Source organism: Lygodium microphyllum, chromosome 1 (genome assembly GCF_053477565.2).
Source record: "Lygodium microphyllum isolate KBCC chromosome 1, Lygodium_microphyllum_v1.1.10, whole genome shotgun sequence".
In the NCBI taxonomy this organism is placed as follows: Eukaryota; Viridiplantae; Streptophyta; class Polypodiopsida; order Schizaeales; family Lygodiaceae; genus Lygodium; species Lygodium microphyllum.
The window spans coordinates 82,419,239-82,435,554 of NC_141135.1; the positions used below are offsets into that span (position 1 = coordinate 82,419,239).

The 16,316-nt window shown below is 40.1% G+C and overlaps 1 protein-coding gene across 2 annotated transcripts in view; it reads left to right on the top strand.

Moving 5' to 3' along the window:
* Positions 1-13,279, top strand: part of EMB2083 (AAA-type ATPase family protein) — a 94,025-nt gene extending 80,746 nt beyond the window's left edge. The window contains exons 10-11 of one of the 2 annotated variants that reach the window (XM_087678917.1): positions 9,518-9,574; positions 12,819-13,279. In XM_087678917.1, coding sequence (XP_087535043.1) covers positions 9,518-9,574; positions 12,819-12,836 — 75 coding nt within the window. In that variant the 3' untranslated portion in view covers positions 12,837-13,279. Of the gene's footprint in view, positions 1-9,517; positions 9,575-9,880; positions 10,387-12,818 lie in introns of those variants that run through there. The other variant, XM_087678914.1, reaches the window with a different exon arrangement.
* Positions 13,280-16,316: the final 3,037 nt, after the last annotated feature.

Consider the following 16,316-nt stretch of genomic DNA (forward strand, 5'->3'; position numbering starts at 1 on the left):
GGCTGTTTCATGTAGATTTTCTCATCAATGTCACCATGTAAGAAAGTTGTTTTTGTTAAGAAGAGTACTAGGGTTTGCACTGAGGACACAGAGTGTACGACCACGACAGAAACACAAAGACATGGACACATACATAGAGGGCAAAACTCAAACCCTAAATGCAAAACTCAAAACTCAAACACAAACAAAAGAAGGGAGAGAGAGAACACAACTCTGAAGTGAATGAATGCTGTAAATGAATGTAAGAGTGTACAGTGTGCTCAAGGGCAGAGCAATGTCGGAGTGTGACATCCACCGAAGACAGATCCCAAGTCTGTGACCACGAGTCGGAGTGTAGGAGTACTGAATAGTGAATGGCAGCAGGCTGGTCACGAAAACGCAGCAATTTGGAGGTTGGAAACTAGTAAATGCAGTAGTGTACCACTGATTGGAGGCTGAAAACTGTGCATAGTCTGCTGTAAACAGCAGGCTGAAACAGTGTCTGAGAGTCTCAGGGCTTGCAATGCTGAAAACGCAGGCTGACTGACCCTGGAGATGATGGACAGCAGGCTGAATAGCAGTCTGGGACAGTTTGGAGCAGTCGCCAGCAGCTGAGAGTTGTTGCCTACAGCAATGGACAAGCTGAAGATGATGTGGCTGTAGTCGATGATGGCTGGAGAACAAATGGAGGCGGGCTGCAGGCTGGAAATTGGGCGTCAACAGCAACAGAGGGTGTGTGGGCTGGTATAACCTGCAAAACAAGGATGATTGCTGAATGGGGGCAGCCTGTCTATTTATAGATGTGGAAGGGCGCCCCAAAAATTAGGGTTTCCACTAAACTTTCTCGAAACGCTCCTCGTTTTAGGGTTTCCACTGAACTCTCTCGAACCACTCCCTGTTTTAGGGTTTTACTTTAAAAGAGCATTTTTAGTGTGTTTTGGGACCTTTTAAAAGGCTAATCAGCAAGTAATGCATATTTTAGCTCAACAGTTTTACATCCATTTGATACAGCTCTAAATCCAAAACAACAGTAATAGCAAAAAGCACACGTAGTGGTCATCTTCACAATAGGTGAGAAGACCTCTTGAAAGTCAATCCCTTCTTTTTGTGCGTAACCTTTGGCAACTAGCCTTGCCTTGTACTTGGGTTTCCCATCAACGGTCTTGACTTGAAGGAATCGAGTAGGCACGGAGATGGAGGTAGACAAACCTTACGCTCAGTGAGGGAGATAGAGAGAGTGTGAGTGAGTAGAGTAGAGAGTGAACACGTTTTTTCAGTATAATGACAAGTGTACCACTTTAGGTTTTAGATAGATATATGTATGAAAGTACAATGTGCTAAGGGTGTGTTCATACCCGTGCACATATAAAAGGCACGATGGCCCTTTATTCCCAACAACCTCCTATCTAAAGGTAATGTGCCTTAAGAGGAGAAAAGAATTAGTCTAAGTATGTACAAAGCTAAAATAAATATATCTATCCAACTCCCATCATCTGTCGGCAATGAGCAAACCGCTCTGCTGGAAGACCCTTCGTGAGAAGGTCTGCAGGATTATCATCTGTATGCACTTTGACAAGCTCAATGCTCTTGCTGTCAAGTACATCTCTAATGAAGTGATACTTCACCTGCATGTGCTTTGTCTTTGCATGAAAGACAGGATTCCGTGGTAGCATGATAGCACTTTGACTATCACAATGGAGAACAGGTAATTCTGTGATACCAAGCTCTCCCACCAAACGTGAAAGCCATAAAGCCTCCTTGCATGCCTTAGTGGCAGCTACATACTTAGCCTCTGTAGTAGACAATGCAACACACTTTTGTAGCCTGGAGATCCAAGAGACCGCTCCTCCTGTGAAAGTAAATACGTACCCAGAAGTGGACTTCCTGCAGTCTGCATGACCAGCATAGTCTGCATCTGTAAAGCCAACAACAGATGCCTTCTACTTTCCAAAGCAAATGCACAACTCCTTTGTGCATTTTAGGTATCTCATAATACCTTTCACTGCATCCCTATGCTTCTTGTCAGGGGTTGCGATGTATCTGCTAACCACTCCCACCGCAAAAGCAATGTCAGGACGCGTAGCAACCATAGCATACATCAAACTGTCAACAACTGAAGCACATGGTATCTTGGCCATTTCAGCCTTCTCATCATCCGATGTAGGGTTGTCCTCTGCACTGAGTTTCACATATGGAGGCAATGGAACCCAATTGTTTCCCCCCCTCCATATTGAAACGCTGCAAAACTTTGAAGATATACTCTTGCTGAGATAGATAGAGTAAACCTTTAGATCTATCTCTGAGTATTCGCATGCCAAGAATGTGATTTGCATCACCCAGATCCTTCATGTCAAAGCTGCTATGAAGACTTTGCTTCAATGAATCCAAGGCATGAGTATCCCTGCCAGCAATCAGCATGTCATCAACATACAAAACAAAGATTATCGGGCTGCCATCTGCTGCCTTCTTGGTGTACAAGCAGTGATCCACTTGACTCCTATGAAAGCCTTGGGACTGCATGAATGTATCAAACTTATGATACCATTCTCTTGGTGCTTGTTTCAGCCCATACAAACTTCTTTTTAGTTTACATACCATTTGTTCTTTCCCTTGTTCAACAAACCCTTCAGGCTACTGCGTATATATGTCTTCATGCAGGTCACCATGTAAAAACGAAGTCTTTACATTCATCTGCATGAGCTCCATATCCTCAACTGCAACCAAGCCCAAAATGGTTCTCAATGTAGTCATCTTGACTACAGGAGAGAAAATCTCATCAAAGTCAATTCCATGCTTTTGTTTGTACCCCTTTGTAACCAATCTTGCTTTGTACTTTGGTGAGGAACCAGAAGTGACCTTCATTTTGTAAACCCACTTGCATGGAAGGATTTTCTGCCCTTTAGGCAACTACACCAAGTCCCAAGTGCCATTTTTTTTCAAGAGATTCCATCTTTGACAGCATGGCTTTATACCATTTCTTGCTGTCGTGTCTGTCCATTGCTTCCTTGAAGCAAGACGGTTCACACCAGTTTGTCAACATGACATACTCAGCCACATTAATTGCACCAGGAACAAATCTGTCAGGTTGTCTAGTAGCCCTAGACGATCTCCTAACCCAACGGTCATTGTTTGCTGGCTGTTCCTGCAAATTTCCATTTTCAGCATGCTGTCCTAGCATTTCAGCCTGCAAATCAGCATTAACAGCTTGCTGTCCTGGCTGTTCTTGCACATGTAATGGCTCATTTTCATGGGCAATAGCTGGCTGATCATTTCCAGCATCATTTCCTGCATTTATAGGTTCATTTACAGCATGTATTTGTTGCTGTACAGTGGGCACATTTTGCTGTCCAAAAGGAATTTCTTCCCGGAATACAACCCTATGGACCTCCTCAGTCTTTTCGGGTTGTTTGTGCATGCGATCTTCCCGGAAGATAACATCATTGCTATGTACTATTTTCTTTTTCTCGGGATCCCACAATTTATACCCTATTTCACCCTCGTCACCATATCCTAGGAAAATGCATTTACAGGACTTTGGCTCAAGTTTGCTGCGTTTTTCTTTATGAATGTGCACGAGAGCCTCGCAGCCAAACACTTTCAGATGAGCATATGAAGGTGGTTTGCCCGACCATGCTTCTTGGTGAATTCCCATCCGCAAAGACCTGTTTAGTGACCGATTAATCAAGTGAACGGCTGTCATAACAGCCTCTGCCCAAAAACCATGGGGTAATGCAGCACGAGACAGCATCGTACGGACCGTATATTGTAAGGTCCGATTCATACGCTTTGCAACTTCATTTTGGGGTGGATTATGAGGGGCAGTGAGGTCCCTCTTTATCCCTTTGCTGCACAAAATGCCTGAAAGGATTTGGACACATATTCCCCACCGTTGTCAGAGCGAAGACACTTAAGTGTCTTAAGAATTTTTAAAACTTTTCAAGCACTTTATCCTTGCTATGAATAGGATAAACCCATACTTTCCGTGTAGCATCATCGACAAAGGTGACAAAATATTTCTTTCGCCCTAAAGATAATCCTAGCATTTGACATACATCTGAATGTACTAACTCTAGAGGAGAAGATTTCAGAGAAAGAGACTTTTTGTGAGAAGTCTGTGCATGTTTGCCATAAATACAATGATCACAGTGCTCAAAATCAGCATAACGAAGACCATGCAAGTAACCCAAACGAGAAAGCACTTTCATTCCTATTTGACTCATGTGTTCCAACCGGCCATGCCACAAAGAAACACTTGGCTGCTCGGTCACGGCAACAACATGGTCACGTACACTAGATACATGAAGTGGATGCAACATATCACTCTTGCAACCTCCGGCAATAACCCTAGATCCCTTACAAATCTTCCATTTTTCATCACCAAAGATGGTATGAAAACCATCATCATCTAGCTGCCCTGTGCTGATCAAGCTCTTCTTGAGCTGAGGTACATGTTGTACATGCTGAAGTGTAAAGATAGAGCCATGTTGAAACTGTAACTGTACACTGCCAATACCTGCAATCTCACATGCATAGTTGTCCCCAAGATGGACAACACCATGTCTACCCCTTGTATATGCGGAAAACCACTCACGATGAGGGGCGACATGAAAGGAAGCACCCAAATCAAGAATCCAGGTATGCATGTCATCATCTGTATCTACAAGTAGAGCATGTGCACCAAAATGTGAAGAGACAAAGAGTACATCACTCCCACTGCCACTGTCATGAGTGACTACATTCACCTCCTCAATTTTTACACTGCTCTTCTTAGGCTGACTGTCCTCCTTCTCTTCCTTGCAATCATCTGTCTTCTTGCCTTTTCCTTTCTCTTTCTTCCATTTGTAGCAGTCACGTTTAAAGTGACCCTTCTTGCTACAATGATAGCATTCAACCTCTTTGCCACGTGATTTACTACGTCCCTTGCCATCATATTTGCCCTTTTGTTGTGATCTGCCCCTAGTATGCAAAGCACTGGAGGACTTACTGGATACATTGTTCTGCCGATTCGTCTCTTCCATAAGTAGAGTACTCTCTACATCCGCATACAAAAGGATCACATTAGAATTGCTCATAGCAGTCGTGAATGTATCCCAACTCTCTGGTAGAGTGCAAAGTAAGAAAGTAGCCTTAAATTCCTCATCAATCATGAACTTCAAGGCAACCAGCTGGCTGAAAATGGAGTTAAACTCACTCAAGTGAGTAGACATTGCTGTACCTTCTTTCATACGCAAATCCATAAGCTTTTTCAGCCAATACACTTTACTTGCAACGCTCTTCTGTACATACAATTCTTCCAGTCTAGTCCATATAGCATATGCAGAATCCAAACCTTCAATGTTGAAGAGCAAGGCATCAGAAATCGATAGCTCTATGGTTGAGCGTGCAAGCTCATTCAACTCATCCCAATCGTCGTGATCCATGTCCACAGGCTTTGCCCCTTTAGTTTTGATCGGCTTTGCCTACTTCTTTTGTAACAGGATATTATAGCACTGTTTTTGCCACACTCCAAAATTATGTGCGCGTTCAAGCTTCTTTATATGAATCAAATTACTGCTGTCATTGCTGCCAGCCATGGTTTTCAACTCAAAAGTGACCAAAAAACCAGTAAATGCAGACCCAAATTGTCACCCAAGTGACCAAGGTACAAACAAGTACCAATCAACAATTAATGACCACGCAAAAGTACAGATTTCAAATCTGTAATTTGGTTTTCAGAATCACCAAACCAAGTGCTACAGCATTATCTAACTGATTATAGCTGTTCCAAAGGGCATGTGCGTCACATTACATGAGAAATCCCAAAATTTCAGCTGCAATTTCTGTTGTACGTGTACCCACAGGCATAAAATTTGACACGAATGGTCAAAAGCCCCAAAATTTTGTGCTCAAAAGCATCAAACACACGATCATTTTGAGCATCATTCCTTGCATTTTCAGGGCTATTTACAGTAGATATTTGCTGCTGTCTAGCGGACATTCTTTGGGTTCTATCGGTACGTCTTCCTGGAATACAACCCTTTTGACTTTCTCAATCTTTTAGGTTGTTTATGCATGTGATCTTCCTGAAAGATAACATCATTGCTGCGTACAATTTTCTTTTTTTTGGGATCCTATAATGTATATCCCATTTCATCCTCTTCACCATATCCTAGGAACATACATTTATAGGACTTTTGCTCAAGTTTGTTGCGTTATTATTTGAGAATGTGCACAAATGCCTCTTAGCCAAACACTTTCAAGTGAGCATTCAAAGATGGCTTGCTCAACCACTATTTTTGAGGGACCCTTTCTCCCGATCTCTTTGGTGACCGATTAATCAAGCGTACGGCTGTCATAACAGCCTCTGCTCAAAATCCATGAGGTAAAGGAGCATGTGGCAGCATTGTATGGATCTTGTCTTGAATGGTCCTGTTCATACGCTTTGCAACACCATTTTGGATTGTGAGGGGCGGTGAGCTTCCTTTTAATCCCTTTGTGGTTACAAAAGTCCTAAAAGGCTTTGGATACATATTCCTCACCATTGTCAGAGCGAAGTCACTTTAATGTCTTGCTGGTTTGATTTTCAGCAAGTGCTAGAAATTTTTTAAATTTATCCAAGGCCTCGTCTTTACAACGGAGTGGATAAACCCATACTTTGCGTGTGGCATCATCAATAAAAGTAATGAAATGCTTCTTTACTCCTAGAGATAACCCTGGCATCTGACATACATATGAATGTAGCAACACTAAGGGTGAAGACTTTAGAGAAAGAGATTTTTAATGTGATGTTTGAGCATGCTTACTATAAATACAATGATCACATTATTCAAAATTAGCATACCTCAAAGATGAAAAATAACCTAAACGAGAAAGAACTTTCATTTCAATTTGACTCATGTGTCCCAACTGGCTATGTCACAAAGAAACACTTGGCTGCTCGATTATGGCGACTACATGGTCACGTATGCTAGATACATGCAAAAGATACAAAGTATCACTTTTGGAGCCCTTGGCAACAATATGAGAGCCCTTACAAATTTTCCATTTGCTATCCCTAAAGGTGGTGTGATAGCCTTCGTCATCTAGTTGCCGTGTGCTTATGAAGCTCTTTTTGAGCTAAGGTGCATGTCTCAGATTATGCAAAACGAACATGGAGCCTTGCTGAAATTCCAATTTCACATTGCCAGTATATGTAAATTGACATGCATAGTTATCCCCCAAGTGGACAATACCATGTGCACCACCATTGTAGTTAGAAAACCACTCATGATGCGGTGTGACATGAAAAGATGCACTTGAATCAAGTATCCAAGTGTGCATGTTATCGTCAGAATCTACAATCAATGCATGTGCACTCAAAGAAGATGCAAGGAGTACATCACTGTCACTGTCATATTCATGAGTGACTACATTTATCTCTATCTTCACATTGCTTTTCTTTGCAAGTTGGCTGTCTTTCTTCTTAGCCTTGTGGTCTTCAGTGTTTTTGCTTTTGCCTTTCTCTTTCTTCAATTGAAAATATGCAGAATTCAGCTTCTCAATGTTAAAGAGCAAGTTGTTTGACACTGAGAACTCTATGGTAAAGCATGCAAGCTCATCCAAATCATCCCAATCTTCTTGTTTCATACCTACTGGTCATATTTCCTTGGCTTTGATGGGATTCACCTGTTTCTTCTGCACCAAGACATTGTAGCATTGTCTTAACCATATTGCAAAATTGTGTGCACCCTGCTTCTTGATGTGCAAAAGGTAGTTGCTGTTGTTGTTTCCAGCCATGATTTGCAGCACTAAATTGACTCAAACATCAGCAAATGCAAGCCCAAATGCTACACAAATGACCACAGTACATTGCAGTACCAACCACCAGTGAAAATTGAGAAATTGCAGAAATTTCAGATCTGCAAATTGATTTCCAGAATTAGAGAATGTTTGCTAATGCACTGCACAATCAATCACAGCCAGATTTATAGGCCAGTGCACCAATTGCATGTGAAATCACCGAAATGCGAGGCTGAGATATGCACAATGAGAGAGGGAGTGAGTGCAGAGTAGAGACTGAGGAAGTGAGCATAAGACTAGATGTGGGTACAATCACTAAGTGTACCACCTTAGGTTTTTGATAATATATAAAGTACATGTGTAAGGGTGCATGCACACCCGAACACCATAAAAGGCACGGTGACCCTTTATTCCCAACATATGTTCTAGATTTAGGCTTTCCACTCCTCTCTATTCATGGCCTTATGAGATTTGGTACGCGTGGTGTCTTCATTGAGCAAGCCGTTTTTGTTGAGGATTCTTCTTCAAGAGTATTTTAGCAACAAGCTGGGGGAGAGAGGACTATATAAGTTCCATTTCCGTTTCCTTTGTGGAAGGTCCTTCGAGGGAATCTTCCATTGCTACACTCGTTCCCAATTGTACACCATCTATCCCACAAGTTTCATCCCATCCCCCACCATCTCCTTTGGTGGTTCCCTTGTACCTTCTATCCCTTTCAAAGGGGGACAATATTGGTCATGAGGCTGTAGATTCCCTGGTTCCTAGCATTTCAAAAGGGGATTCCAAGAATCGTAAGGAGCTTCTTCATTGACGGACTTCTTCAGTATTGGCACTTCTTCTGTCACCCTTGGATCCATTCTGTCTTCTTTGGGCTTTAGCCACATCTAGGATCTGAGAGGAGGTGTTAGCAGTCGTGTGTCATGCACAATCATCTTCTACTTGTGAGCCTTAGTTTGAGTGAGATGGGGTCATTAGGGGCTCTGATACTTAGTTTGTCATGTGTTTTGATGGAGGAGGCAGCTCTTTCTAGAGTATGCATTTCTTTTTCAGTCAGGTTTTAGGTGTGTTCACACTGGCTGGTTATTTTCTAGCACAATGCATTTCTTTTATTGTGCTTTTTGACTATGTTCACACTGGCCTGATGAAGCAACCAGCTGATCTAGTAGGTGATAGTGTTTTTCCTCATTATTTTATTCATGCTGGCCTGATTTTTGGCAGTATTGGACTTCAATCGGCTAGTTTTTAGGGCTTTTTGCTATATATAGCAGTCCCCTACAATAGGCAGATCACTGTCTTGTAGATTTCCAGCACACTCCAAGATCTGGGCCATTCCTCCATCTTCCGATGCTGTCGTTGGTCATCAGCCTGAACCAGTGCTCTCACTGATGCCTTAGGCTGGGTGCAGGGACTGATCAGTCCTTGTATTCAGCATTCTTTCAGAGTTCAGTGCAGATTTTCTCTTCCATTCTCTTTTTTCATTGTAGCCTTTCTCTTCCCTTCTCTCTCCATGTTCATGTTTCCTCTTCTGTTGCATACTCTCACATTAAAATCTTCTATGCTTAATGGCACTTACTGACATGGTTTTAGTAACTCTTGTTTAGTGGCAAGGTTCCAGATTCATAATTTTATAGCTTGGGGCTCTTATTTTTCATCTGCTCATGGTTTTAGTAACTCTTGTTGAGTTGATTGGTTTTGGTAACCTGCACCTGCTGTAGGTGTCATCAGGTGGTTTTGCATGTGTTCTATAGGATTTGACCTGAACTGTGTGTCCAATGTACAGGATATTGATATGGAAGCTCTGAAAACTCTGGAGGTATGCTACAGCAGAGCATTGAAGGTATGCTTTCTCAATTGATGAAAACTGGATTGCTGTAATAACCATGTTCATACATATATACATACATATATGTATGGTTGTATAGATGCATGTGTTACAACTGATTCTAATTTTGGAGTAGACTTTTCTATGAAGTCTATTCTCCTCATACATTATTGACTTATTGAGACACCGAAGTGTGCTTCCAAACGTGCATGGATGTGTGTGTGTGTGTGTGTGTGTGTGTGTGTGCGCGCGTGTGTGCATGCATGCATATTTGTAGGGACACGATTGACCTGGTGCTTTCTGTTGGGGAATACAAAGCAGATATTGGAGAACAACTGGACATTGCTGAAGGAAGTCACAAATATATTGGCTAAAGACAAAGTGGTGCAAATGATTGATTTCTGGAGTTTAGTAGAGCAGTATGCCAAAATAGAGGAATTCCCTCCTCAAATTGAAGAAATTCGTGAGAGGCAGCTGGAGCTTTTCCGGGAGATAATGATAGCTGGGAAGAGGTCTGCAGCACTGCCCCCCTTGAAGTCATGAGAGAATGATCACCCATAATTAATTCCACCCTTTGCCACCATGCATTTGGTGGTGCTGTCTGTACATCAATCCTCTCCCTCCACCCTCATTGAGGGTCTGTAATTTGTGCCGCCTACATGGGGTTTTGGCTGAAAAAGTCTGGTCCTTTACTGGCAAGCTAATGTCAAGATCAGACTGGCTGCTTACACACAAGGGAGCAACCCAAATTATGAGTTCAGATACACGAATTCTGATATTTCATTAAAGTTGAGCTAGCTACCATAAAGAAAAATTATTCGCTATCACCAGCAGACTTGTGCCCATTGAGGTACGTTTCTTCTCAGTTTTGCTAAAATAATATTCGTAGGTGCTGGACAGGTCTAGTGTGTATCACTGTGCATCCGTCCTCCAAGCATTCCAGGGAATGGGAGAGTTGGAAATGGTTCGCTATGCATGACACCATGAACTGGGATGTAGCTTTTTCCCTCTCTACAAGAGCTCATGCAGCAATCGGCTATGCTTCATGGCCTGGTTTGTGTCAATAAAAGGACCCTGCCAGACACATTGGCTGGTCAATCAAAGGTCTTGGGTTGCAGCCAAGACCTTTGATTGACTTTACAGTGAAAAGACTGCTAGTGAAACATTTTTTCACAAGCAGAGTTATGCATAGAGCACTTGAGGCTTCAAGGTTTTGTCAAACTTTCAATTTTTTTGCGCTCCAAGGATTTTGCTGTACTTCACAAATCCTTGCATTGACTAAGTTTTCACTTACACATTTGAAGCAAGGTTTCAAGTTATTGACAGAGCGAAGAACGTCTGTTTGGGTCGCAGGGATAATAGGGCCCTACCCCAAGTGTTTACCAGAAAAGAAGAGAATGGTGCTTTCAATGTTCGCCTCCACCGAGGACACTTCCAACTGCATAGCAAATGCCTGCACCAATTGGGCTGTCCGTTAAGACCTTTGATTGACGTAAATGTGGGATCGTTTTATTGTATCGAACACTAGTAACGATATGTTGGGCAGCATTGTTTTGAAGCTCACAGGTAGAACGTCGGTGTACTTCTGGTTTTAATTCACTTGAGGAAGTTATGGGGCTTTGAGACAAACATTCCTTAAAATATGCATTTCAAGATATTTTGCAGTCTTTGCTCATGTATGGGTATTTGCCGAGATTGACATGTCTTTTGGAATCTACGGCTGATTCATGCTGATATCACCATAGAACTCCACAGCTTTTTAAATTGACAGGCGCTGGGTTACCTATCACCTTGACAGTCCTTCCACGGATTGCCTTCGATTGCAATACATATGCTAAACTCATTTGGCTTTGGCGCTTCCACTCTTTAACTTCGATTGCATTCCTCACAGTGACGGACCTCTCTGCCCTACCATTGAAATGGTATGTCAAGAAAATGGGTGGGTGCTGTGCCTGCATAAGTTGGCAGTTGGGTAGTGGACTGGCAAACACCTTGATGCATGCTCGTAAAATAATGCCGACAAGAGTCCCCAATTGAGAACGATAATGAGGAGGTCATCGAAGTGGTAAATTAGCCAGTAGCCCAATGTTGGCTCAAAGTACAAGGAAAAGTTAAGAGGATCAGAATACTTCAGCCTAAATGGATGGCAGCAGCCCAGAATCCTATCTTTCAATAGAGATCTCTTACAATGTCACAATTGGAGTTATTATCTTCTAGGGCACATTGGCACCTTGATTGCGGTTAATCTTCTAACGTGTTGATGGATTGCTGTTTTGAAAAAGCATGCATGTTGTATGTTTAATATGGATTTGTTGGGTTGGCCTAGGGATAGTGTGTACATGAACTTGAAGCCATATTGGGTACTCCTTAGGTGTTCATCGTGAGTGCTCTAATAAAGAATTTCATGTACAAACACAAGGTCTTTGAAATTAAGAGAATAGAAGCATTTCAATTCTAAAAGATAGTATCAAATACTTCGATGAAATGAGCCAACTGAGGTATACAAATCAACACAACCAATATATGCATTATGAGATAGAAAGCTTCTTGGGAAAACTAATTGCAAGCTTTAGAAATGTCAAGTAGGAGCTAGAGAAAGGCCTTTATTTGATTAGAAATGTCAAGTAGGAGCTAGAGAAAGGCCTTTATTTGATTAGGGGTGCTCTTTGAAAGGCATTTTTGGAAGCTCCAATTTAAAAATGTAACAAACATCATTTGAGTGAAGCATAGGGATGCAATATGAATGCAAATAAACTACACATTCAAAACCAAACACATTCAATATTTTGGGTGTATGTTTTGACATCCCCTGATGTTGGAGCTGTTTGGAAAGTGTCCTTCAATGTGTCATTTTTAGAGAAGTTGCATGGTTTAAGGAGCCTATTATGAGTATGGAGTTAAAAGACGCCTTAATTGCTTTGTGTAAATGGAAATCCCTAGTTGAATGGATGATTATTGAAATTTGTCTTGTTTTTGGATTTGCAACAAAGTTACTTGGTTATCAATCATGTGTGGTTATAGGAACAACTACCCAAAGTATAGAAGCTAGCAATCTCAATTAAGCCACATCATGTATTGCTTACACATGAATGGAAGTGCCCATGACAATATTGGCAAGCCAATTTTGTTACCATGGAAATGAGATTTACTAAGATTGCCCACTTCTAGCCTTTTTAAAGGGTATTGTGACATGTTTCTTGTTCTAAGACATGAATAAGCTTGCACACTCAAAGAGCCTTACACAAGATGCAATTGCCAGGTATCAAACATTTTTTGAAGGAAGCATATATTGATGACTCATTTTCCATACCTCAAAGTGCTCCTTAAGATGTTGAATTGCTTATGGGTGTGCTCATGTCCATTGGGCTTAGTAGCAGGTTTGCAAGCAAAATTTAGATATTGCAAGTGCTTGCCTTTGGGGTGTGGTTCAAATATGTTATTTGGACATGGCAAGTTTTGAAATATTACAAGGTCTTCAACAAGCACTTGGGGTATCCTATATGTTGTGAAGTCACTATGGTTTGGCCCTTGTATAATCATTTGGTTGCATATACATAATCTCTTGAAGTGAGTCTCTTTGTTGGCAAGAAACCGCCATGTCCATGTTGCACCATGCATATCATCACATGTTTTCTATCTCATTGCTCTTGCCTCTTGACAAAGAGATGTGCATACAACATGTATTTCCCTTACACAAAGCAATACTAAGTCTAGCTTTTATTTTGGTGCATCATCCATACTATTTGGTAGTTGACCAAATCACATGTGTTATTGCATGTATATGCACATGCATTATTGAATTAAAGTGTGATCAATGGCAACGTGCAAAGTGTAAGTTTCCTTCTTAAGAAATTGAGAAAACCATGAGAACATTGGACATGGCTTTACATGTGATGATGAACTCGATCACTATAGCATAAGCTTTACTTTCACCTACATCTCTTAATCTACAATGAAATAGTTGATGCATTTACCTCTCAAACAATGGGTTTCTTACATTCCAATGAAAGGAAAGTTTCTATAATTTTAGGTTGGGTGCATTTGTTCACCAAAGATGCATGGGCACTTCAAGATGTAAGTATTCATTGACATCTTCTATCTTTTCTTTATGTGCATCATGTGTAGAATTTGGTACTAGACCAAATTAGATATCTAGTTGCATGTACATTTGCAGGCATTCTTGCCTTCGAGTGTCACTAGTAATGACGAGAAAAAAAACTAAGTTTGATGTATAACAATTGAGGTGAGAATTGGAGCACTAGACATGACCTTGACATGTGGGTATAGCTTGTTGCCATCACATATGTTCAATTTACTTCCCTTTAGAGATTCGAGTAAAAGAAACTTATGTATTAGAAAATGGATTGTTGCATTTCTATCTTAGGAAATGAAATAATGCATTTATACCTTAAGTAATGAAATGCTTTTGCAAGTCATGTAGAATTTCAACTCTATTGGTGGTCATTGCAATGCCAACTTTGGTCAATATCACATACAAAAAAGTTGCCCACACCCAAGATTTAAAGGTAAAACTTTTAGTTTGATATTATTCCACTTGACTAATTAATCTTAGTCAATTTGTTGCCATCCATGTGTGTGTATATGAAAACAAATGTATATGGAGATTGCATTACTATTTTTGGCATTCATGTGCGTTGATAGGAAAACAATTGCATATAATTATTTGATTGTTGCTCAGTTGGTTGTTTTAGCTATTTCAAGATAAAAATTCTAGACCATATTTATTCAATTCACCTATTACAAGATGTTGTGAAAGATTTTTTGCCATATTTCATGCTTTAATAGTCCAATAAAGAGGGAAATATTATGTAGTAAAGATATGGTTGATGATCGTGGGCAAATGCCAAAGAAATGAGTTTGAAAATGAGCCACAAACTTGGCATCCAAAACAAAATTTACAAGCTTAAAGATTGGAAATTGTTATTAACATGCCTAGGTATCATGCATGGAATGTATTATTATGGTGACTTGCATATTCCCAACATGGACTTGTTTCCCACTATTTTTTATAGTTTTCTTAGGTGCCCTTTCTTTTAGTACCATCCTCTTTCCATAAAAAGTCTCGTCACAAAATGCGTATGCGTGCTCATTGCCTGTGCATGCATGGTGTGCATACATGGGTGCATATGCTTTGTGTGCATGTGATTTCATATCAAAATAGGCATACTAAGAGACTTCATTGGCTTGTGTGATGATTTATGTAGATGGATTACTTTTCTTTTTTGGTGAGTTCTCTTGGTAGCACTTTTACTAAAAATGCATTTGGTTTTTGTTCTTGAATATTGGTGTGTGTAATGTATTGTGTACAAGTTGCTTTGTTTGATGTATATGTTAGGCCCTTCACACTATATGTTTCCTTGTAATTGTGTTCCTTGAGCCTTGCTAGTTGTTGCCCTCTTTTTCGATTTTTGCTTGAAAATGTATATATTTTTGTTTTGTATATTTGATAGTTTGCGAGGTTGCCCTACATTCAGAACTTAGAAATTATGAAGTATAATGTGTGATTTGGTATTACAACAATAGATAGTTGCTACTTTGGTGTCTATTGAACACTTGATGTATTAGTCAAGCATCTTTAAAATTAAAGTAGTGGTAGGTAAGGTTAGTGTGCATTATTGATGGTGCTGGATATAGAGATAAAGCACTATGAGTGATGGGATGATAATATATAATTGTTGAGTGTACCAAACAACACATTTGAAAATAAAATAAGTGGATGTTTTCTTATTTTCTCATCTATTTGTTGCCACGAATCTAGTCATCTTTTCGTACTATTGATTATCTAGTTCCCTTGGTAAGAAAGTTAAGCTCCAACATTTTCTATCAACTTTACCAAAAGAATTATGGGATAGTAAGAAAACATTGGTGGTTGATCAATGGCAAAAATTTCCTCATGTATAAAGCTTTCATGACTATGAAAAGTAAATCTCAACATGTATAGATACATATTTTTGGTCAGTGTTGTGTGTCAACTTAAATGGATAGAAAACACAACCATCTTCACTTTGTCTTAATTGCTAAGACATAGAAATAAAGGAAAGTACCTAAATTTTGGGAAAATTTGTCCTAATAGTTTTTAAATTTTCCAATAGAGACTAAAAAATAATATCCCTAATTGTTTGCATTGGGTGCATTGATCCATTAGCATCACTCAAAATCACCACTGCTATTTTTGGTTGAGCATGTTCTATATCCTCCAACTTTAGATGCTAGCATATCATGTCTTCTATAGCTTTACTTCATGGATTCTCATCAATGCTACTCTATGTGTTTAATAAGCATCCACCCTTTAATTCCTAGGATTTTGAAACTTTGGATGTATACCACTATCTTGGATGTATAAAATTAGCACGAAAAACAACATACGAGCCTAATAGAGGCTTTTAGGAAGATGTATTTGGATGAAGGTTCTCCCATATGTAGTATGACTAATATGATGTGCAAAGATAAATGTATTACTTTGATGGGTCCAAATAATAGTCCTATCTATTTTAGAGTGAATCTTTTCAAGAAAAAGGCAATTCAAGTGAATTCATAAAAAAGTAGGCACATAATGCATGATTTGAGGGTGTCCAAACCATGGGTTGTATTGTCGTGTCTAAGAATGAGCCTACCATCTATAAACCCTAATTCCATGGGATATGGGTGGATTCAATGAGTTGGTTTCTAGGGCACATGAGTTCTAAAGAACTATAAATTCTAATTCCATGGGCCATGAGTGGATCCAATGATTTTG